This window comes from Telopea speciosissima, chromosome 4 (genome assembly GCF_018873765.1).
Source record: "Telopea speciosissima isolate NSW1024214 ecotype Mountain lineage chromosome 4, Tspe_v1, whole genome shotgun sequence".
Taxonomy (NCBI): domain Eukaryota; kingdom Viridiplantae; phylum Streptophyta; class Magnoliopsida; order Proteales; family Proteaceae; genus Telopea; species Telopea speciosissima.
In genome coordinates, this window is record NC_057919.1 from 436,018 (window position 1) to 461,214 (window position 25,197).

A 25,197-nucleotide genomic window follows, 5' to 3' on the forward strand; every position below is an offset into this window, starting at 1 on the left:
CGGACACATCGGTCCAAATCGAAGCTCAATCTGATGCTTCACGCCCATTATACCATGCATTCAAGATTATTGAAAAATGTAAAAACTGCCAAAACCATGGTCTTTGTTTACCCAAGATATGTCGAATTGCATATCAAAACGAAGAACACGAAAAAACAGATATATCAGAAAAAATCGCACCTCAAAATTCATCCAAACGAACTCACACGAGCCATTGGAAGTTTTTTGGTTATTTCCCCCCTTTTTTTGGGTAATTTACACATACCACCCCTGAGGTTTGATGAAATTATAATTTTACCCCTCAGTTTTGAAAATTTGTGTGTACCCCCTTGAGGTTTGCAAACGGTAACAAATAAGCCCATTCCGTCAGTTCATAACTAACAGTGTTAAAAATAAGAGGTGAACTGACAAAATTAACCTTGCAAGAAAAGAAAATAAAAACCTGCAACTCATCTTCCCCAAATTGATTGGGAAGATGAGTTGCAGGTACAACACCATGGATGTGGATCCGATGGGATCAAAGCTGACACCATAACAAACTGTAATGGGATGATTTAGAATCAGGATTGGCAACACTGATTAAGACGCTGGTTATAAAGGGAAATTTTTTGAAAATAAACAAAACCTAGAAATTCGGCCAATCTGAAAGGCGAAACCCTACCCTACGCAAAACCAGCTACACATTCAATTGATTGCTGCATATAATGTTCACAAAACTACATAATCCTAACCCTAGATAAGCTTCGAGAATTGCATCTATAGATCACAAAATAGGATTAACATGTGTCATCCATGACCAGAAAGATTTTTGCTAGAAAGGGTTTGCCGTCGTTATCGTAGTACTCGACATGGATAGAGTCTATACAACAGCCATAAACGATTATGATGGTGGTCTTTCTATTTTGAAGATTTGTGGGTATAGATGCACTTGCAAAATTGAATGAATCCATGTAACTTTTAATTTCATCAAACTCTTTGTTTATATTATGGGTCTTGTGAGCCATCTTTGACTTAAAAGGAACTGAAATTGAGTGCAAGAAATTGCTAACCTTGTTGTTTGTCACCTGCAGTTTCGTGGTTTGGTAACCGAATTCATCCAAAACTTAGCTGCATAAGTTACATCTTTAAGCCTTGTCAGGAATAGTCTCACAGTCTCCTTTTCTTGTTGTTTTTCAGCATCCCTTAGTAAAGCATCGATGGCAGTCACAGTGCGTTTTAACTTATACAGCTCTTCCTTGACATTCCACCCAAGACCAATCTCCTCGGTTGCCATGAAGATCAGCTTGTTCAGGATCTCACCCACACCACTGACAACAATTGCTGCAACTATTTTTGCTTCAACCATCTCTCTCTCTGGTTGGGGAATAAGCTGGATGCTCAACTCTTGCAAGGGAATGGGACTCAGAAGAAGAGGTTTAGAAACCAAATTACAAAAGATTTTATGAATGGGTGCCTAGTGCTTGACTAAGTCAACAAGCTAAGAGATCGAGGGAAGTTAGGGTTCCATTAGAGACCAGAATCCGAGCTTTCTCTGAGATATGGGCTTCCATGGTGTTCCCTACAAGGATACCTGCAACTCATCTTCCCCAATCGATTTGGGGAAGATGAGTTGCAGTTTCTTCTTTTTTTTTTTCTCTTTTCTTGCAAGGGTAATTTTGTTAGTTCACCTCTTATTTTTAACACTGTTAGTCATGAACTGACGGAATGGGCTTTTTTGTTATTGTTTGCAAACCTCAGGGGGGAATGCAGAATTTTTCAAAACTGGGGGGTAAAAGTATCCTTTCGTCAAACCTCAGGGGTGGTATATGTAAATTACCCCTTTTTCTGTTTTATTTAAGGGAAGAATCGAATCAGTTCAAACCGAACAAACCAAACCTATCTGGTTCGTCTGAACCGAATCGCCTGTCCACCCAAATGGATTCCCGGGTCAAAAAATGGGTCAAAATTCGGTCTCGGGTCAAGTCAACTTTGACTAGGTCAAATAATCTTTGGTGGGGTCCATTTGACCGGGTCGGGTCCATCTCTGACCTGGTCAAACGTGACCCGCAAGCAGTCCGCTGACGTCATCGTGACACCAGCCCTACGACGTCATGATGACATCATAATCGTTATCAATTTTCTTTTTTTTTTTCTTTAAACTTCGTCGGCAAGTGGATCTCACTTGCCACTTTAGTCGGCGCGTCCGGCCGCCGATGGTGGCGATCCACCCACTGAAATACTCTTCTCTATGAGCCCTTCAATCCTATATAAAAATTTTAATTTTTATCCGATGAAAAAATCCGGCAGTGGCAAAAAAACATACAGTTTCACCGTAAATCCGATCAAAAATCCATTTTTCGCCGTTGAAAAATCGATTCATGTTCTTAAACAAACAATCAATCGATTCTAGGTCTGTATGGATGGCTCTGATGCCACTTTTTAGAAAATCATTGGGTTTTGTCAAACCCGAATCCATCCTCATATAAATATCTAGAACACGATTGAATAAAAAGAACAGGGAAATAAGGCGTACCTGGCACCCACGTATGTTGGTGAAGAATAGATACGAATAAGCCGAAGAACAATAATGATCCGATCAATAATGGTTGCAAATCCATGAATAATCTTGGATAACCGCGATGGAGATCTTCCACAGTCCCCTAGACTCTCCCACAACTCCCTTTCTTGTGGAGAAAAGAGAAAAGAGAATAGTGGCTGCAGGGACCCCTCATCATTAGTATTTATAATACTCCCCAAACCCTAACCCACTTCCACAATGGGTCAGGCTGGTCCGGTCCATCTCAATAAAATAGTAGCAAGCCACGTCAGCCCTTGTATTTCTTGATTCCCATCAATGATCGACCCAATAATTAATTAAGCCCACACGTCGTATTTGGAAAATACCAAATAGTAGAAGCCGTGGAAATTGGAGTTTGAAGGACAAAACCCTATTTTCAAAATCAAAGAGATTCACGATGGAGAAACGAAACTGGGTCTACACATTTCGCCTTCTTCCTCTCACACACTAAACCATCCAAAATCCCCTTCCTCTCGTCTTCTTCTCTCAGTGAACTGGAAACTCAATGTAAACGTTGTTCATACGGAGGCCTCTGGTTCCATTTGTGGCAAGATTCAGAGTGGCCCTAAGGTCGTGGAAATTGGAGTTATGAGGTGCAAATCGTTTGTATCAGTGTCGAAGGCGAGGAAGGGGATTTTGGAGGGTTCTGTGTTTGAGAGGAAAAAGACGATAAGTTATTTCTGTGACAGGAAGTGGGTAGTGAAAATAGGGTTTTGGTTTTGGTTTTTTAACTTTTGGGTTTGGTTGGTTTGAAATGGTCTGTTTTGTTTTAACAGGCAGTTTAACCCATCTAATTGTCTTCTATAAAGGAAATTTGAATCCTTTAAAAAATGTCCGTTAGATTCCTCTGTCAACACTTGTCGCTCTCACAATAGATGATTTGAATCCAAGGGGTTTTGGGGTCGAAGAGGGCAAATTTGAAATAAAATTACATTAAGGGTATTATGGGGTTTTAAAAAAAATTTAAATGCTACATCGTCACTTAATGACGTTTTTTCCTCATGGTGGAATTTCTTTTGGAAACTCAAGATTCATCCCAAATTTAAAATTTTCTTCTGGCGTATGATACATGTAGGAATACCGGTCAAGGCTTCCATTTCCAAATGGCTTCAGATCAACCCCTCCTGTTCCTTTTGTGGAAATGGTATTGAATCTTACTAGCATCTATTCCTTTTGTGCGATTGGGTCAAACATATTTGGGTGGCTGGACCTTTTGGTCTACGTACTGAATCTCTGGTCTACGATTCCCTGAGCGACTTTTGTTTTAATTTTTTTCCTTCAAGACAGTTAGATAAGGCCTCGACCATTTGGTTTTTTGAGGTGTTTATTATTACATGCTACTTCATTTGGTCGGCCAGAAACAAAGTTATCTTTGGTTCTGAGAAATCGAATGCTTTATGGGTGATTAACCAAGTCTCACGCTGGATAGCGGATTTACAGTTACAACCCCCTCCCCTCTCTCCCAATAATGTACTTAAGATGCACGACAATATTTGCAACTTGGTTTCATGGTTATCTATTCCTCAGCTTAAATATCCTATTTTAATGTGTGCAGGAATCCAGACTCCAAGAGTAAGATTGGAAGACTGGTCGTACATTTTTTTGTTGGATGGAAGGTTTTTGTGTTTTGCTGCATGGAATATTTTGTCTACTATGGTCTAGGAACCAGAATTGTATAGCATCAGGACTAGTCTAGATCATGCAACGCATTTAGGCTTGGAGATCAAGGAGATTTGGTGTTCAAATCAAATCATTGCCAATGCTCTTCCATCCCCTACTAACTATCCTTGGCCTTATATTTATATTAAAGATCTAATGTATATAAGTGATAGATCTCTACATATATCCTTTACTAAGTTTAAAGATAACTTTTGTCTAGCCATAGCCCTTAACCTTGCGACCTATGCGCAAGACAAACAATATGTATTCTATCAGGTTTCTTAAGTATTATCTTTTTCTGTTCTCATCAAAAAAAAAAAAAAAAAAAAGGGTACGATTGATAGAATCTTTCAAAAGTAGAGAATGGCAGTATCATTATTCAAAATCCGGGGGAGGGGTTTGATATTATGGATACTTGGAGGGGAGGAGATGATATTTACTCTAAATAAAACTATGGATGTATAGTTTTGTTATGTTGTATAATCATGTAATTTTTCCGCTATCCAAATTCTTAAAAACTTAAAGATTTTAAACGGTCTGATTTCGGTTAAACGGTTCTGTTCGATTTTGGCTGCTTGAGGGTGGAAACTGTAGCCAGACCGTTTAACTAAACGGTCTCATAATCAAAACCTGGACTGTTTGGTAAACAGTTTCGGTTAAACGGCTTTTGAACGGTTTCAGTTAAATGGTTTTACACGGTTTCAGTTAGATGGTTTCTAGATGGTTTCATAAACCATTTACTAAGTCTAATTTACACTGGTTACTTGCTGTATTTTTTAATAGAAAATGGGGGCCTTTGGCAGTGCACATAACTATTAAGGAAGACGCATATAAAAATTAAGAATGAAATAAGAACAATGGAAGTCAGAACTTCAAAATACAGAGATCCAAAAGAACATAGCCACATAACAGTACGAATCAATAGCTTTCTTGAAACTGAGGTTTTTAAACGGTTAGAGACGGTTTGATTATAATCGATTTTAATTAGATTACACAGTTTGAAACCATTGAATTAATCGATCCAAACTGAATCGAATCGATTAGATAAATGATATCATTTTTAAAATCATAATCGGACAATTTAACTAAACAGCCTACCGGTTTCGATTTAAACAATTCGATTCAATTTCAGTAGCCGGTTTCGATTTGGTTTTGACATCCTTATTAATAAAACTTACACCTAAGAGTGATCGGGACTCGGGAGTGAGCTTATGTCCTTTTTCGAATGGTAAACCCGTAATAATTAGGAAACTAGTGGCAATTTTTACAATTGAAACTCAGCGGTAGAAAAAGTATAGAAATCATTTCACATTGGAGAATGGAGAGTACTGTGACTTACTCAGACTTACTCAGAAACAGAAACTTCACCAGGAAAAGGGGGAAAGGGAAAGTATCAAGCGACGCAAACGACTGAGGTAGTCATTCTTGCTTGGCAAGAAATCGTAAATTACCTCTATTTGAATCGTAATCCCCAATTGCCAACATTAATGCCAGTTCCTCTACCCGAAGTTTGTCTCCGATCTCTTGTTCTGGAGTGTTTCAGAGTCTGAATTAAGTGTGCGGGGAAAACCAATAATGGAGGAGAAAAAGAAGTTCCCATCGCTTCCGTCGAACTACGTCACCCTCCAGCAACTCCAAGAACGGAGGCTCAAAGAACAAGAGCAGAGGCAGAAAGAAAAGGAAGACGAAGAAAAAGAACAGCGAAGAAAGCTTGTTGAGGAGAGGAGACTGAAAGAAGAGCAAGAAATGGAGAGAGAAAAAGAGAAGGAGAGAAAGCTTCACGAAATTCAAAGAGCGCAAGCGATAGAAGCCAAAGCCTCCGGTCGGTCGAATCGGAGGAATCCCCGTAATTTATCGGAGATGAAACGATGGATAGAGAAAGAGATCGGTTCTGAGATGCAGAAAGGAGGAGGAGGAGGTTTTGCCATCGGCATCGCGGCGGACGGAAGGATTTCTGATGAGGGACATCAACCGAAAGAGTCAAAGCAGAAGCAGAAAGGAGGAGGAGGTTTTGCCATCGGCATCGCGGCGGACGGGAGGATTTCCGATGAGGAGGGACAGAAACCGGAAGAGTCAAAACAGAAGCAGAAAAATAAGAAGAATAGGAACAAGAAGAAAACAATGACTTTGAAGACGGAAGCGAAATCCGAATCTGGAGTCCTGGTGCAGTCGCAGGCGGAAAACGGGCAAGAAGGGAACCAAATTCGAATAGAGTCGAAGGAGGAGAACAAGAAGGTAAGGAAGAAGAACAAGAAAATGGAGCCGAAGATGAAGGAAGAGGAAGCTCCAACTGGAATAGTGGAAGAGAAGGAGCTCGAGAACGGTGACGAAGAGAGAATCACAGTTAAATGCGATAAAAAGCCCGTGAGGGTGCAGAGGATCCGCGTCGGAATCCGGCAGGGGAGCAAAGGCACAGCTGATGAGAAGGCAGCTAGGGTGCAGTCGCAGGCGAAAAACGGGCAAGAAGGGAATCAAATTCGAGTAGAGCCGAAGGAGGAGAATAAGAGGGTAAGGAAGAAGAACAAGAAAATGGAGCCGAAGATGAAGGAAGAAGAAGCTCCAATTGGAATAGTGGAAGAGAAGGAGCTCGAGAACGGTGACGAAGAGAGAATCACAGTTAAATGCGATAAAAAGCCCGTGAGGATGCAGAGGATCCGCGTCGGAATCCGGCAGGGGAGCAAAGGCACAGCTGATGAGAAGGCAGCTAGGGCATCGGGAGTGAAGGAATCGGTGAATTTAACTGTAAAGGTGGTGGAGATTACGGGGGAGCTTGGGGATCTTGCGGTTGCTAATCATCATGGACAAGAAGAAGAGGAGGAGGGTCGATGACATTAAGAGCTGGGAGTGAAAAGCATTGTGGGAGTTCCAAGTTTAGAAGGGGAAGAGGAAGGGGAAGGGGAAGGGGAAGGGGTTGGGGGTTTGGCCAAGGAGGAAACACCAGAGACGGTGGTCAAATGTGGATAAAGAAGGGGGAGACCTCCGATGGCAATGGGATTCAAAAAGCTAAATCCAAATAGAAAGACAAAGTCGTGTGTGTGTGTGTGTTTCGTGAATCCAGCCCCAACGGCCTGCTTCCTCTCAGGCGTTCCCCTTGATGATTTAGCGTGATCCTGAGTTTGTGTGTGGTTGAGAGAGAGAGAGAGAGAGATGAAAGGCAAAGGTAATCGGTTGGTCACTAATCTCATCCAGATTCCAGCCGGCATTTGGCGTAGCTGATCAATCATACTGATGAGCAGGTTGGTCGTCGTCTCCTTCATCGTCATAAGGAAAGAAAGAAGAAAGAGCAGAAGAAGAAGTTGCCATTGGTCACAGCTCACAGGCCCTTTTTTTTTTTTTTTTTTTTTTTTTTGGTGCTTTTTAAAATTTTTGGGTCACAGCCTCTCAGGCTTTTGATAATGCATTTTTTTTTAATTTTCGATGAAAGCTTTTGATAATGCATTAATGTAATAGGATTTCGCATTATGTGTGGAAGACGTGTCTCCTCTGGCGCCAAAAGACTTTATATTAAAAAAAAATTTCAGAGTACATGTGAAAGGAACACTACACACCGGCAGTGTGACTATCTTTTTTCCTTTAATGATAAGGGAGAACGTTCTCTGTGCCGCAACGCAGGCTGTGTCCAGGCACATGGGTAGCACGTGGAGAGGAACAGGGTGGTCATTGCACCCACCCCCAGCCTGTGCTGTGGCACAGAGAACAGCACTCCTAATGATAAATAGGAGAAGTTCATTGGTGGTTTGAAAAAAGTATTCATAAGAAGATGTGGTTTAGGTTATTTCCTTCTTTGTCAAGCAAAGCACAATAGGGACAGGATTTCCTGATAATCCAGAATTGCGTACCTTCTAAAGGAATACAACACTGATCAAGCTAGGGAACATAAGTTGATATTTATATATATTTTACTGTTTTATTTATATATTTTGATACTGAAAATTTTATATTACTCATTTTTTCAAGTGGTGAGATTTTATTGGATGATCCTAATAAGATATTCTTATATTTTTTCAAAAAAAAAATATATATATATTATGATTTAGCCCTTCCACTACCAAGCTTGAAATTTCTATTCGATCATGATCATATATAACTCTCATGATATTCAACATATTTTAGACATGATATTCAACATATTTTAGAAGTGGATTCCGTATTCAACAACTCTTCCATTTATAGAAAAACATCATAAATCCAATGCATTGATATACAACTAGGATTCTTACCAAAAAAATATACAACTAGGATGATGTCAACCTTTGGTATACCAAAATGCATAATATTTAACTGCAATTATAAAAACCTATCAAGTTCAAAGGCCAAGTATAAACTATTACAAAAAAAACTTATTTCACATACAATTGACAACAATCCATACAGGCCTCTCAAATGATCATGTTTGATATACACAATTATAAAACACTCACATTTGTATTTGAAACCATCACTCTCAACAGCACACAATACGACAATCAGATGAATATTATACCCATTTATGCCTGCAAACAATTTAAAGCATGATCCTAGAACAACCAAACACCCAAATAAAATCAATGCAAATCAATTATTGTTTAAATTTAGTTTGATGAACAATCCAACAATGGATACAAGTACAATATTGTCTCTAGAACACTCCCATGTACAGGAACTCGGGAATAGTTTATTACGGGTTTGGGCTAGAATTTTCCATTACCATTTATTTCCAAATGGTTTTCCTTCTGCAGGTGGGGAACTAGAGTTGATCATATTGGTGGGAAATAACTAAAGTTGTATATATATATATGCCACAACTTTGGTAACAAGTTTCCCCATTCTTGTGGCTATAAAAATGAGCAAGAAAAAAATTTGATTACCAATTGACTTGACAAATGGGTGTGATGGACATGGTGACAAATCCACCCCCATTTGGTCATTGTTGCAACTTGCAGTTTTTGAGAAAAGCTTACCAACAAAAAAAGAGAGAGAGAGAGACTATAGAGGAAGGTGGGATTGGTTGTGACCGGTGGACGGTTGGAAATTTGGAGTGGACCAAAGTCTGCACGCTTATGTCTTTTCAAGTAACTTGCAAATGGTGTCAGTATAATATCGTATTTGCTATTTAGAGATGGTTCTCCCAACGATCGTTGGCTTTACCACATGGATTGTTAGATGAGCATAGATGAGGAGATTTTATTGAATTTGAATATAAAAATGCACTTGTGACCATCCAAACTACTTCCTTGATGTATAATGGTTGAAATTGCAATTACTTCTCTATGTGGGACAAATATGTAGATAACCCACGTTGAGAACTTCTTTAAGTGAACCGATCTAGAAAAAAAAAAAAAAAAAAAAAATCACTTTAATTTATAAGTTAAATTAGGTACATACTTGTTAGGAAAAAGTGGGATTTGAAGAAGACCACTACAAGTTCTAACCATGGGTCCACGACAAAGAAAAGAAATTTATCGGCAATAAAAATCAAATGATTATAAGAAAAGAATATTGAGACTTGAGTGGGGAATTTTTGTGTTTCCGGTTTGAAATTTAGGTGAAAGACAGTAATCAGAAAGTTGAAGGTGGATCAATATTATTCCTGAGTTGGTGAGCGGACGGGATTTGGAAGTAATTTAGCAAACTGTAGAAGTTTAAAATAGGGTAACTGTCCATTTCTTCCAACTTCCACCAAATGATTTTTAATTAAGATTTATTATCTCTATTCTCTATTATTAATTCATTTATTATTGCCTCGATGGTCTCGAGATAGCCTCATTTTGATTCAAGTATGTAAATTAATATGAATATTTCCCAAATATACTTCCAGATTTGTAACTTAAACATAGTTGTCTATTCTCTCTGTCACCATTAATAGGTATTTATTTACCCATAGAAAAGGAATACTTAATGGGTGTACTTTGATTGCGCCACATGCAAGGGAAATGTGGCAATTCACTGCGGTGAATGCTCTGAATTGATCATATGCGAAATTTTTTCACTCAAATTCGGTCAGGTGTGTTCTCTCTCATGGTTGTTCATACCGTGGATTGAGGTATCAGTATCATATCGATTGATGCGAATTAGTATCAGTATCAGTATCGTTAGTGCTTGATACCGACATGAATCAGAAATATCAACCCAAAAAACGATGTATTATAAATTTACACCTGATATGGCCGGTAGAGCCTAATCAATATTGTATCGGTATTGATATCGATAGTGACCGATACAACCACCAATATCGATATTTATTACCTTGGTCCATACACTCCCTTCATGATCGTAGATTTTTCAATGCATGGTGTTACCACCAAGCAAATTCGTCCTATGATAAAACATGTTATATAAAAAGGTTTCTTTATGACACTTGACATGTACGGTACAGCTGTTTGTCCTACCTGTGCTGAGTAGACACAGGGCCGCATGGAAAGACCGTCTTATCCCCCACTGGGGCAAGGCACTTAGATAAGAGTAAGAAGATCTTTGCACGCGGCCTTGTGTCTACGCAGCATAGGCAGGATGGACAGCTGCGCCTTGGAGGATCTGAATCCTACAAAAGGCGAAAGGATGATGTGGTTAGGAATTCTAGTTGGCTGCCATCAAGCTTTAGAGTTTTTTTTAATATGCAGTTCATTTTCATGTACAATTATTAGCTTGCATTCCTTTTTAATAGTCTTATATTTTAAAGCTTTACTTTACCACTTAGTCAATTTCATTTGCACTTCATTTGATGTAGAACTGTATCTGCATTTTCACAAATTTGGGATCTCATTCATGTGGGTTGGGCCACACATAAAATCATTTATTAATGGATCATTCATCAAATATAGTACACAAATAGGTCTAATTATCTCAAATTACATATTTACAAAACTATCAGACTATTTTGGCTTATATTAAAAGAAAAAAAAAAAAAGAATATGATCTATAGAAGCCTCGGGTTAGGAACATTAGTGAGGAAGCAGTCTCCTTAGAAAATAGTCTCATAATAAATCAAGCTTAAGTAAATAAGAATGAGTTTTTCTTTGGCCACGGTCAATGGATTTGTGAGAAAATTTTGAGAACATTCTAAAACCTTATAGGGGTTTGTGAACCCTAGCTAGGATGGTGTGATGAATGTTCCAACCCCGTGGAGGAAAACTTTCTCCGAGTAAATATATCATTGATATAACTGGATCATACAATTGAATTTAATCACTAAAATTGACATGTGGCTAATCAAGAGTGGGATCTTGCCCATGCATACATACCTTTTGAAAGCTGGCACATCGTTTATCCCGTGGTTCAAATTGTCAAACTTTCTTATCAGGAAAGCTAAAAATTAAAAGTTTATGTTACCTATGAACAACTGCTTGTTCAAATGATCGGTGGATTGCCAATAGACATGCGGTCAAAGAATCTAATTCTCCTATTTCACAATTGTGTCATATGACACTCGGATCTTTATCCTCTCAATTACACTGCTCGTACTTGATATCAAGTACATCTGACAGAGGAGGCAAAAATGACTATCCTACTCCATGCCCAAACACACTGCCTGAGGTGGAGTCCACGTGGAATCCACCTCCCTCTATTAGACGTATTTGACGTCAAGTACGGGCAGAGTGTGACACCCCGTCCTCTTCCCTTGTAGTAGTTAAAAATTCTCTTATGGTCTTCTCTTATAAACTTTTCTTGATTGTTTTCCTTCTTATTATTAATCCATTAATTAATTTGAACAAAAAAAAGTTTTTAAGTATGAAATGAAACGCAAGGAAACCGTTCGACGCAGAAGAGGCAATCGGGCTGAGAGCTCATTATTTCTGAGTCTCTGTGTTTTCTGTCTGAAACTTGTGACGACTCTTTCATTCTCTCGTGTTTGATTCGTCTCTGGGAAATTAAATTGTGTTGCTTCAGCATCTCTCCCGCAGGTCGTTGGTTCCACTCATCACTTACGACGACGTCGACTCACTGTCCTGTTTTTGCTTCGTCTTAGAACCCCTTATAAAGCTTCTTTTACTACCCTGATCATTCCCTTTTTCTTGCACGAGATAGACAACAACAGAGATGGCCGGTGGTGGTGGAAACGGCGGAGGGGCGGCTAAGGGCGACGAGTTTCAGCCGCATCCGGTGAAGGAGCAGCTACCGGGAGTTGATTATTGCGTCACTAGCCCTCCTAATTGGCGTGCGTGTCGTCCCTTACCTCCTTCCATGTTTTTTTAGCAATTTTTTTTTGTTGTGCATTGCCTGCTTGAAATCCTGGGAATTATTTTTGGCTCTTTCATTAGGGAGCTTTGCCTTCGTCTCGTGGACTATATTTAGTACAGAATTGCTCATTTTTGTTGATTGGTCGTATTGGCAAGATTCTTCTGCCCTCCGTTCACATATCATAATTTCCCGCCTCCTCTCCGTCGGCTTTAGTGGTTTCATTTCAACTGTCTCTCTGATATCCGAAGAGTTGTTTTTCTCTTCTTTGCTTTTCTTATCGAGCTCATTTCATTTGTTAGTTCTATGTCTCCATGCCTCTGATGACTTGAAAATGTCGATGATCGTTCACTTTAACTTTCTCGTTCACTCTCTCGCTCTCTCTCTGAAGATATCCTGAAGAGTTTGTTTTTGCTGCTTCTTTGCTTTTCTTATCGGAGCTTCATTTCATTTGGTTAGTTCTATGTCTCCATGCCTCTCTGATGACCTGATCGATACAGAATGTCTGATGATCATCATACTTCGACCATTTAAATTTCCATAATTATTTAATTTTTAGCCTTTTAACTTTCATGCATCACCCATGCAATGTCTAAGCAAATTTCCATAATTATTTAATTTTTAGCCTTTTAACTTTCATGCATCACCCATGCAATGTCTAAGCGGAGTTCCCCTGTTTTCAAATCATTCCCTTCTCTGCTTATTTACTGAGCTTACAATTTGATGCACTCCAATATTTGGTCATTGATGATTCCCTGGTTCATTGTGGGTCGAAGAACAATTTCTTATAGCTTTCATCTACTGTCTGAATTTGGAAATGCAGCAGAAGCGATCATACTGGGCTTCCAGCATTATCTGGTGATGCTTGGAACTACTGTCATCATCCCCAGCATCATTGTTCCTCAAATGGGCGGTGGCGCTGTAAGAACTAATAACTCTGTGGTACTTCGATTTATCTGTGTTTTTTTATTTTTTATTATAAATTCCAATTAATTCTGAGCTTTCTTTTGCAGGTGGAAAAAGCCCAAGTGATACAGACCTTGCTCTTTGTGGCGGGATTAAACACACTATTACAGTCCTTCTTCGGGACTCGGCTTCCAACGGTTATTGGCGGTTCTTACACATTTATTGTTCCCACAGTTGCAATCGTCCTTGCCAATAGATATAGCACGATAATAGATCCTCATGAGGTTCCTTTTTCCTGTTCTCACGCACTTTCTGTGTTCTCTTTGTAATTCCATGGTTTCGTGCTAACTTCGTTTATTTGTCAGAGGTTCAAACGGACAATGAGAGGAGTACAGGGGGCCCTCATCTCTGCTTCCATTTTACAGATAGTCGTCGGTTTCCTTGGGTTCTGGAGAAATATTGTCAGGTGGGCTTTCTGTGAAATGCTTTTGATATCTACTTCTTGTTATTCTGCTCATGTATATGATAGATCATGCTTTGGTTCCTTTTCTTGTCGATTCAGGTTCCTAAGCCCTCTTGCTGCAGTCCCTCTTGTTACTCTTACTGCACTCGGTCTCTATCAACTGGGTTTCCCCCGAGTAAGAGTTCTGAATTTCTTCATGATTTAAAAATACCAATTGTTGAGCCCCGTATGAGTTGATTGCTTTCAGTTCATATGCTGTCAAGTTGTTTGATACTTGTTTGGAGCTTTAATTAATATGATTGTATCAGTTTACTTAGACTTCCTAGTTGGCTCTATTTTGAAGCTAACCCAAACTTTTTCCTTCTATGTTCTATTTAACTGTGTATTTGCAAAATTCTTTTCCATTGATGCTTGTAGCTGGCAAGTTGTGTTGAAGTTGGTCTTCCAGCGCTTGTTTTGCTGGTTCTTTTCTCCCAGGTAAGAGTCTCCTGAGTATTTCTTATGTTTACTGGTTACGGCCAACTGCAACTTTATCGAAAACTCATGTTCAAAGCAGTAATTTTTAAATGTCATGTTGTGGCAACAGTAGTTGTAAACTTGTAATGTAATGATTGACTACCAACACTGAATTATCCAGGATTGCTTGTTCTTAGTTGTACTGGATTTTAATGTTTCTGCTTTCTTCTTCAGAGGAAAACTGGCATATGATTCTTTCTTTCTTTTTTTTGTGGGGGGTGGGGGGCTGCACACCTAGATGGGCTACTTTGAAGGGACTGTGTAACGTGGTAAATCTGAACATTTGATAAATGGAGACTGCTCTGGGTTGGCCATGTGTCAAGCTTTTTAATCATACACTATGCTTTGGATTGGCTGTGTCAAACTTCAGATTTAGATGTAATAATATACTCTATCCGTCATAGCGTTTCTACATTGAGGCTTGAAGATTAAGTCCCGTGGTATTTAATCTGTTCATGTTTATGTCTAAATTTATTTGCACGTTGGAAACCAAATGATTTTGAAAAATTATTACATATTAAGTGGAAATAGAGGTGGCAAATTTTGATTCCAGTAGATTGTTATGCACATGAATTGTAGGAACTACATCTCTAGCTAATGGATCCAACATCTCCCAACATCTTTTAGTGAAATTTGAATGTGAAATAGAGCTAAAAATCTGATATTTTCAAATCCTTTTTTAAACTTTGAGAGGGTGGGTTGTTAATGGGTGCCGATCATGGTAACCACTTCACCACAACATCTGAGAGATGATGAGGTTTGATCCCAGGTGTGTGTGCAATTATAACCACAGACACTATTTTCCACTTGAGGTGTGTGCCTTGAGTGGGTTGAGCCTCTATGGCTGTCCAGTGGATCATTTTCATTGAAGCAATACTTTACATTGCTGATTTTGATCTAGAACAGTTGTTGGTAGGAATTAGGTGGTGGGTTTGACTCTTTTTTGCAACATTTGTTGTCACCACAAGCTTCACAGTTAGGTTGCTGTTTTTCTTCTGGTAATTTCCTTTAGAGTTATTAAGGAGTAAGATTTTACTTTCAAATTTTTGTGCAGTACCTTCCTCACATGTTAACATTAAAGAGGTTCAGAGGTGATCGTTTTGCGGTGCTGTTCTCAGTTGCAATTGTATGGGTCTATGCGCATATTCTCACGAAGTCTGGTGCATATAATCACAGACCACCAAGCACCCAGGCTAGTTGCCGGACTGATCGGTCTGGGCTACTTTCTGCTGCTCCATGGTGAGTGGTTGCATTCCAACTAAATAAATTGGATGAATATAATGCAAATTCTGTTCTATAGGAATTACTTTTCAGTTGATATGTTTAGCTAGAGAAGTATTATGTTTAGCTAAGTCAGTATCTTACTTTTGACTCCAGCTTTATGATATAATTTGGGCCGACTCTATTGTGGCATTGCTATTCACCTATTTTCAGAGGGTACGACATGAGAATTTTGCCTCCTGATTCATGGACTGCCAATGAATTGGTCAACTTTTTATCACCTAGAAATCTAGAATTATTAACCAAAACCATGCTAAACCACGCCATCTATACTTAGTTTCATGTTGATCTTAGAACTTTTGTGGTTTGGTTGATTTGGGTAAAACATCAAGATATGTGGCTAAAACATCAGCTAGGACCATAGTGGTTTAACCCTGTCTTGCTTGATAAGGACAAGCCATGCTGATCCCAGTCATCCTGCTGAATTTCATGCCCGTCTGTGACATTGTGAGAACTTTTTGCAGATAAATATGGGCAAACTGACAGTGCAAATCCCTTGCGCTTGACTCTAGTTCAGTAGGCTTGTGCTCTGTTCTTCCCTTCAGTACACTGCTGTATTTAGGCAGAGATAACTTAAGTTCTGTTTGTTTGTTTATTGTAGCCTGAGGTCTTGTTTGGTTGAGCAAACAGAACCCACTCTGTATTTTGCATCTTGGTTAAGGTGTAGAGCTTTGACTTTGTCATCATGCTTGTAATAACTTGGGAATTGTTATCGTTCATATTGGTATCAACTTGATTCTCATTACTTTTATGTAATTCTGTGATGTTTATTAATATATTGTGTTAATTGTTATAGGCTATTTTACACTTCATAAATTGTAATTTATGCATCATAGTACTTTATTCAAAGTGTTCTAATACTTGTTCTATATTTTGTTAAAACTTACACTTCAGTCAGGCACATGCCTCACCTTGCATATTACACCTAAGATACTAGGTGTGCTTTGACCTCTTGCAGGGACCTCTCACTTTAAAAACTTTGGGAAGCAATTGGAAGAAAGTACATCTTCCTTTTCCTGCCAGGGAAACTGAAGTTATCATGGTTATAGACATAAAATTTGTGATGATCAGATTTACAGATCCTCATCATCAGGACTCAGGAGAGAACCAACATGTTGTTTCATAAGTTTTGTATATTTGACCTCATAACATACATTACGCACCTGAATAAAAAATAAAAAAGGGCGTACCCAGTGCACGAGGCTCCCACCACTGCAGGGCCTATGGAGGGTCATAATGTATGCAGCCTTACCCCTGCTGTCGCAGAGAGGCTGTTTCCAGAACATTACGCACCTGAATATTGATCAATATTGTCCAACCACAAGGTTATCTTCCCAATTCGAAAAGTTTATTTGATTCTTCTGTCCTCAATTCTCCTACAAGAGCAAGAAATCAGACAATTTTCGTGGCAATGAAGAATTAATTCTTTACAGGAGAAAACTAGAAGCTGCCACATGATTTAGATTGTCCTTCTCCTTTAGTTTTTCTTTTCTTTTGTTTTTAGTAATAGCCCAATCAAAATGTTCCGGGTGCGTGAAAGAAATTTCTGACTTTAATGTAGACACTGGCTTATTCATTTTATTGCACAAAGCATTTCCTGTAGGTTCTGGTTCTTTGATTCTTTCTGAAGTATGAATACAAGTCATGTACTTGTTAATTTGTACATGATGGCTTTCCTTCAGCAACTAAATTGTGGTTCAGCTGGTTTGCCTGCTGACATTGATAAAGTTCACCATCTTGTCTTCCTTTGTTACATATAGGATAAGGATTCCATACCCATTTCAATGGGGGGCACCTACTTTTCAAGCTGGAGAAGCTTTTGCCATGATGGCCGCTTCTTTTGCTGCTCTTATCGAGGTATGGAAGCTTTCCATGTACTTGCTGTGCCTGAATAGCTAACATGGCAATATCCATATTTACCCTGCAAGTGATTGATCTGCGACTATTTGCAACCTGGCTTTTCTGCAAAGATGGAACTACCAATGTTTTCCATTTGGTTCTGAAAATAGATTTTTCTGCTTAAATTTTATAAAGTGAATAACAAGGGACCACATTGAGCTTATTTGCTTTCTACATTTACTTCTTCATTTGCAGTCTACGGGCACATTAATTGCAGTGTCAAGATTTTCAAGTGCCACACCTGTGCCGCCTTCTGTCCTCAGTCGTGGTGTTGGGTGGCTGGTACTGGATCATTCTAGGATGTCTCACTTTTATTTCTGAGATGATTATGAGGTGCAGTAGATTCCTGACATGTTACTTCATGTGTTTTATAATTCTTGTTGCAGGGAATAGGGATTTTTCTGGATGGGATCTTTGGTACGGCAAATGGTTCTACCGCATCAGTGTAATGAACTTCCCTAATTTTCTTTTGTGTGCCCTGTTTCCTGGAGAAGACGATACTTGTGTCAGGACATCTGCATATTCATTATTGGTGATGCAACTCTGTTCGGCCTGGGAGAATTTTGGGCTTCGAGTTGAACTACATTGGACAGGCCTCGAGCTCAGCTTTATTGACAATTCTTCAATTATCCAACCCAGGCCAGCTGATGTTGCACCCACTATTCATCCCAGTTCGGGATCTAATTTTTTCCCGTAGCCATTCTGCAACACACCTGATCCATGTTTGAATGGTTTCTACCAAAAGTGGATCCCACAACTTCTGTGGAGTTCACATTTTTTAGAATCATATCAAACAGTCGTCAAGTGCGTTGCAGATCGAGTAATAGAGAAAGAACAAGTTTGGAGTTCTTTTTTCCATTATCCAACCTCCTTTCTATTAAACTATGCTGTCCTTGTAATAAAAGACCATCATCTGATTGGTTGACTTTGGGTGAAGGGTATTGAGGTCTAAGTGACCGCTCTGCCAGAGCTGCACATGTTTGGCATGCTAGATTGAATAAAGGGGGTTGATGTCATTAATCATTATTCAAGCACCTTTGTTTCACCATGTAGATGGTCTTACTTTATCTTCTTACATACACAGTGAAAATGCGGGTCTATTGGCATTAACAAAAGTAGGAAGTCGGAGAGTCATTCAGATTTCTGCGTTGTTCATGCTTTTCTTTTCTATACTGGGTACGTTGGTTCATTTACAAATCAAAATCTTTTTTGGAATTTCCCTCTTGCCTGAATTAATTGTTAGTGCTTCATGTCACCAACCAGAAGAATATGGATATTCTTCATTCCATCTATCATCAATTGGAGTAATTATTGATGTTTCTTAACAGGGAAATTTGGAGCAGTTCTTGCTTCTATTCCATGGCCAATTGTGGCTGCTTTGTACTGTGTCTGCTTTGCTTATGTTGGTACGTCTCTCTCTCTCTCTCTCTCTCTGTCTCTGAGATTATTTGCATAGAAACTATATTAAGTGAGCTCTGTTATAACAAATATAAACCAGATGATGTGTGGTTGTTGTTGTGCATCATGCTTGAGTTTGGCTTTTATTATTACCTTTTGTTTTAATATGTATGTTGCAATTGATGGGGTAAATGTCTAGTTAAGCTGAAGTGGATTAAAAATTCATTTACATTCTAGGAAAAATAATTTGTTATTATCCACACTTCTATTATGACTTAAAAGAAATACTTTTGCATAATTGAATTCTGTACTGCAGTAATTTATGATGAGTAATGGACTTCTCTGATCATGATCTATTTTGGTGAGAACAGTTTCTGCGGGTCTTGGTCTCCTTCAGTTCTGCAACCTCAACAGTTTCAGAACAAAGTTTATACTAGGCTTCTCTTTCTTCATGGGCCTTTCCGTGCCGGAATACTTCAATGAATATGTAGTGTTTTCGGGTCATGGTCCTGTTCACACACGTTCTACATGGGTGAGGATATTTGACATAGAGCTATATTTATCTTTGCCACCCCTCCCCTGGAACATTTTGATTGATTTATTTGCCACTACTGGCAGTTCAACGACATTTTGTATGTCATCTTCACATCCCATGCAACAGTGGCAGCGATTGTTGCATTCTTTCTGGACTTGACCCTTGATCGAGGCGACCCCACAACACGAAGAGACAGCGGCTCACATTGGTGGGAGAAGTTTAGGGTTTTCAAGAATGATAATAGGAATGAAGAATTCTATTCACTCCCATACAACCTCAATAAATATTTCCCATCATTTTAATGCAAGTCCTTGCCTCCAGCTTGGATCCAGCTTGGAGTTTCGTCCAGAGATCAAGATCATCATCATACCTAACTTTCCAATGACGGTCCCAGCAAAGGCAGATCCCGGTAACACATTGGGTTTAGTTTATGGGGCGTAAAAGACTAGTAGCATTGGCAAAACGTACATTTATTTGATCAACTAATTAAGAACTTCTACATGTTGTGAAATTAATATTTATCATTATATTTACTTGAGAGCTAGCAAGGTTCCATACATATATTGTGAATTGTGACCCCTGAGGATCGATAAAAGATAAATGATATGATCAAGTCGAAGTTGGTATCGCCAAACATATATAGGATATGCTTCTAAAATTTGCAACTATTGTTTGGGGATCTATATATATGCTTCTAAAATTTGCTGCTCCCTTCCATTCCCTTAGCCAAATCATTGGGCATGCATAGTGGGATTCCCGGCGGATCGATCGATAAGATTTTCATGTTTAGAGTTCCCTTTGAGCTTCTTCGAATGTAAAAATTAAAGTGCATGTACGTGTAGAGCACTACAATATCCCAGTACAAAACAAAACTTATATATCCCCGTTTAAAAGTGTTAATAAAATCCGGACGAGAGGGAGAAGGGCAGTAGTAAAAAAACACGAAAAGAATGCAGGAGAGTGCAAATAAACCTATAAAACCACACCTAAAATACATCCATCCATCCAGGAGGGGGGAAGAGAGAGAGAGAGAGATAGAGAAGTTGTGAACTGTTCAAGTTTCAACCTCTGATATGCTTTGTAAAGCTGGCCGCCATTGCCCATGATTCCTTCCCATTCTGTGACCGCCACTGCTGCTACCCGCCGGCCGTTGAACCTCCGGCTCCACCTGGGATTCCTTGGTGGTGGACAGAGGAAACAAAAGTTAATTAGTGCTACACATAATCGATTAAAGGCATTCAAAAGAATCCTTAAAACATTGACATACAATACAAAAAGCATTTCCGGTAGCTTAGAGGTGTTTTGATAATTGACAGTTAACTACACGCCATTAACCCAGAAGAAGGGACCCTAAAGCCCATGACAAAGAAGGAGTCCTTACTCCTTAATTAGTCACGTATGAAATCTACTTCACTATCAATGGAGAATAAGGTTAACCCTCACTACAAATTTATAGTGAAACCCTATATAAGAAAACCCTCGCCTCTTAAAAGCCCTTCGGATTTAGCCCACTCATGCAAACGATGGAATGCAAGACACCATACCCGCCAAGTTGAGCAATCAAAACAGTTGAGGGGAAGAAGGTGAAGAAGGCACTCTATATTGAACAAAATGTCAAATTACCATCTTACCCCCATGTAAAAATTGAATTTCCAAACGCCCAAGGTGCTTTTTGTGTCTAGGTGTGGTCACCACGCCTTGTGAACGACCGGTTAACGTTCTATTACTCATAAAATAATTATAATATTTATTGGGTGGAATGCTTCACAGAAATTCACATATACACAAGTCATTCCATGGCATGGTTTGAGGAATTGGTATCGGATTGGTTGGATTGGCCAATTCGTAATGATATCGGTCTCCAATGATACTGATTTTGGGTCAATTTTGTATCGATGGATTGGTATGGATAACGGTAAAAATGTAAAAAAAAAAATAAATAAATAAAAATTCAAGTTTCTTTTAAGAAAATGTGACTGAACCAGATCGATCCCGAGGCAAATACCGATTACTAAAACCCTGCTCCATGGTCCTGGCTCTAGAGATGGGGCGATCCATCATGACCAGGAACTGTGGAACAACATTTTCCTTCATTTTAAGTTATATATGATCGGTTTGCTTTTTAGCAAACAAAAAAAGAAAAAAGCATAAGATGTAACCTATTCCATATCCATATGTGTGCTTTGTCTTTGGGCCCTTGGCTTGGGGTGGTGTAGGAAGATCTTCAGTAATTATTAATTCTTTTCTTTCCGGGTTTTCATACCTTAAAAGTAATTAACTAGACACTTTAAACATCTAAAGAGAATGATATGCAGTCAATGAGACATTAAGTTTAAAGAAAAAGACGTAATCTCTCTCTCTCTCTCTCTCTTTCTCTCTCCCTCTCTCCCTCTCTGCAATCTATTCCTTTCTTAATTCGTTCCATCTCACTAACGACACCAGAAGAGAATGGCATAAATAATAAAGGGTCACGGGGGCACCACGACAATTGGCCAATCAATTTTAATATTTCTAGATTTCTAATTCCATGAGTGTTAAAGTTAGTTCTAACTTCATTAGATTAGATTGTGCCTACTATTACATAACATTACATTACTACCAGTTAACGATTAGGAATCGAAGAGGTTTCGAAAGAATTAAAGTCTGTACTTACCTTAACCGAAACAGGAATCTCCGACTTGGATGGGAGAGGCGGTGGCTTCACAGCACCACCACCGTCTTTCCTCCTATCACCCGCCGTCTCCTTCATCAGCCTCCCCAACTTCACGCATTTCTTCGCAGCAAACTCCTTGAGCACCTCTGCACCAAATATTCGCTTCTGTAAATCGGTTTTGTTTTTGCCATTAACTCTTACAGAACGAAAGAATCAAAAAGATTTAACTGAAAGTCTGATCAGAGGATAAGAGCAGAGCAGCGGGGTTGGGGAAGAATGGGGAGGACAAAACCCCTGTTACTATATTTATTAGATCACAAGAAAATATCAATTGGTGTTTTTTTAATATATAAAAAATGAAAAAAAGAAAAGAACAAGATGAGGAGAATAAGATCGTGGTCCGTTGGTGTGGTACCTTCGAATGTGATGAGGCGATAAACCTGGCCGATATGAAGAGTATCGTCGGGACGAAGAAGCTTGAGCTGCCTAACGATGGGCGTTTGCGTGGCGGAGGCTTTCTGGGAGTTGGGAAAGAAGGACGGGGAGGAGGTGACGAGGAGTGCGACGTAGTGGCCAGGGTTGGAGCTCATCACCTGCTGGGCGCTCACCGACCAGTAAATCCTCTCTATCTTGTTCCCCGGATGTTGTATCACCACCGTCGCTGCCTCTGCTGCTTGGCAGTTCCCCATATTTCACTTCCCTTCGGCGTCGATTTGCTTTGATGCTTCGATCCGGTCTGATCTGATCTGATCTGATCTGATCGCCCTGCTACTCAACTGATGTCCTCTTCACACACACACACACACACACACACTCTTTAGCAGTTTAGCGGCCCCGTCGCCTACTGAGTATTGAGTATCGAATGACGGATTGAGTGAGGAGGAACGTTTTCTTACAATAAACAAAGAGTGACGACTCTGACAGCTTTAAGTCGCAACTCTAAATTTAATTTTAAGCTCAACAGCTCGAAAAGAGATCTCCGTCTTCCACAAGTAATCCGACAGTTTTCAGCTTTGTTTCTCAGATGTTTTAATGTTTAAGATCCGACGGTTCTTTCTGCAAGTTCCGTTCAAATAACGTCGACCGTCGAGTCGGTTGCGAGCTCCGTGTGGAGCTTCTACCGAGCTTTTCGTTCTTCTTTTATTTTTTGGGGTTTTCTTTGGTCGCGCGAGGATTGAGATCTGCCCTTCACTTGGATCCCTGTGATTTAGAAAATTGATTCTGCTCCGTCATTAACGAGACAGAGAGACAGAGCTGATTGTGCATGATCGATGCCCTGTTTTTTTTTATGAATTCGATCGCTTCATATTCGCCGGCGTAGAGCCAAAATCCACGGGGATGTCTCCGATATTTTGGCGAAGATCAGGCCAGGCGGAGATCAAAACTCAACTCAAACAACACATGTACTGTACTGACGTACCAAACAACGATACGAACCTGCAAGACTCTGCAAAGCACGAGGAGAAACTTTACCTAGAATCTTCACTTAAAACAGTACGTACCTTAAGAGGAGAAAGAAGAAGATAAGTGACATTATTAAAGGAGGAAAGGGAAGGGGATGATGGGTTGGGTTATGGGCTCAATGGTTTATGGAGGAGGTGGTGGTGGTGTGACTGTGACCACACTCCACACTGTGTGGAGTATGAAAGAGCTTTAATTAAAGGAATGGCTTGATTATATGAACTTAGATTTGTCAGCTTGGTGGTCTAAAACCGAATTTCATAAGAGTGGGGGGATTCATGGTTTTCACCTGCCAACTACCTGACGACCTGGCCCACCTGTGTTGGGTAGGAATTGAGCTCCAATTCAGGGAGTACCCAGGGGGCATCCAGCTGTGGGGCTTTGTCGCGCACATCCGATAGTTGACTGGGCCCGCGCACTGGGATGTGTGCAGCCCAACCCAGCCCTTGGATGCTGCCTGGGCACTCCCTGGAGAGGAGCTGGATCCGGTAGGTAGAGGGTCCGCACAGTAGAGCTCTTGATCCATCCATTCCCACCCCCCCCCACCCGTCCTCTCTTTTTTTTTTTTTTTTGATGCAAAAATTCCCTCCCTTAGGAAGAGGGTAATGTAAGGTTTCAATTTGGAATCGAAACCGCAATCGATCGTATAAAACTGAACCAAACTATATCAGTATAAATTTAGTACGGTTTCGATATCGGAAATGATATCTCTCGGTTCGATATGGTATCGGTTTCTAAGACAAAACCGTTTAGTATGTACCGATATCGTATCAAATGTATACCGTACCGAGTGTATATCAAAGCTATAATTGTATCTGTTTCTATGTTTAGTTTCATCATAGTATTTTAAATTTTCTAGATTTGTGCCTTCATAAGGATACTATCCTACTTAAGGGTATTAAATGGTCCGGTTTCAATTAAATCGTTTAGTTAAACGGTCTCAATTTTGAAACAATAACCGAGCCATTTATTAAATGGTTTGGTATGGTTTTTGTTTTATTTTGGCACATTTATGTACATCTAAAAGTGTTAAACAATTCGGTTTAAAAGGTTTAATTAAACGGTCTCAATTTTGAAACCATGACCGAACCATTTATTAAACGGATACATGGTTCGGTTCGATTTCAATAAACGATTTAGGTTTGATTTTGACTCCCATAATCCTAACTTCACATTTTACTCTTTATACTTTAATCGGTATCATAACTGCTGAAATTATGTTACCATGGGTGTGAGTTGGGGATTATTCGGGAAAACAAAAAAAAACCACTGACTGCATGGATGGTTTGATTGAAATTCAAATGTGTAACTGCTCCAAGTGAGTTATGAGCATTTAGTGTCATAACCAGTTGATGGGATGAGCCACGTGAAAATAGTGAAACTGAAGAAGCACATGTTGGCCACCATTGTTCACGACATCAATAACTATAGGCGGTAGTAGCATAACAACTGATTTCAAGGCCTCATACTATAGAGTAGAGCATTCTTCAAGTTGCTAGAATAAAAAAACATATCCCCGTAGAAACAAGCCATACCCAGTTAATGAAGGTAATACCAAATACATACCGTTTTTATTCCAAATACATATTGTATCGAAACTGTACCAAATTGGTACAGTATCGATATTGGAAATACATATTGTATATGGTGCTGTATGGTTTCGGTATCTAGTTTCTATCTTCTGTATCGTACCGGATTATTGATACCGTATCGAC

General features: G+C 39.4%; 3 protein-coding genes across 3 annotated transcripts; 2 read left to right on the forward strand and 1 right to left on the reverse strand.

The window, feature by feature from the left end:
• The first annotated feature begins 5,738 nt into the window (after window positions 1-5,738).
• Window positions 5,739-7,045, forward strand: LOC122658127 (eukaryotic translation initiation factor 5B-like). Its single transcript, XM_043853029.1, has 3 exons — window positions 5,739-6,216; window positions 6,325-6,391; window positions 6,665-7,045. Exons 1-3 carry the CDS (start codon window positions 5,792-5,794, stop codon window positions 7,043-7,045), a joined length of 873 nt encoding a protein of 290 aa, XP_043708964.1. The 5' UTR covers window positions 5,739-5,791.
• A 288-nt stretch (window positions 7,046-7,333) lies between these two features.
• LOC122657385 lies at window positions 7,334-22,766 on the reverse strand. The gene is made up of 4 exons (XM_043852078.1): window positions 22,437-22,766; window positions 22,022-22,167; window positions 20,393-20,536; window positions 7,334-7,363 (listed from the first exon to the last, which is right to left on the reverse strand). Exons 1-3 carry the CDS (start codon window positions 22,708-22,710, stop codon window positions 20,423-20,425), a joined length of 534 nt encoding a protein of 177 aa, XP_043708013.1. The 5' UTR covers window positions 22,711-22,766; the 3' UTR covers window positions 7,334-7,363; window positions 20,393-20,422.
• LOC122657384 (nucleobase-ascorbate transporter 7-like) lies at window positions 12,194-19,727 on the forward strand. The gene is made up of 14 exons (XM_043852076.1): window positions 12,194-12,350; window positions 13,194-13,291; window positions 13,384-13,560; window positions 13,642-13,742; window positions 13,839-13,914; window positions 14,157-14,216; window positions 15,310-15,494; window positions 17,297-17,393; window positions 17,631-17,717; window positions 17,822-17,880; window positions 18,520-18,611; window positions 18,764-18,841; window positions 19,205-19,365; window positions 19,452-19,727. The coding sequence occupies exons 1-14, from the start codon at window positions 12,233-12,235 to the stop codon at window positions 19,668-19,670; spliced, it is 1,608 nt and encodes a 535-aa protein (XP_043708011.1). The 5' UTR covers window positions 12,194-12,232; the 3' UTR covers window positions 19,671-19,727.
• Window positions 22,767-25,197: the final 2,431 nt, after the last annotated feature.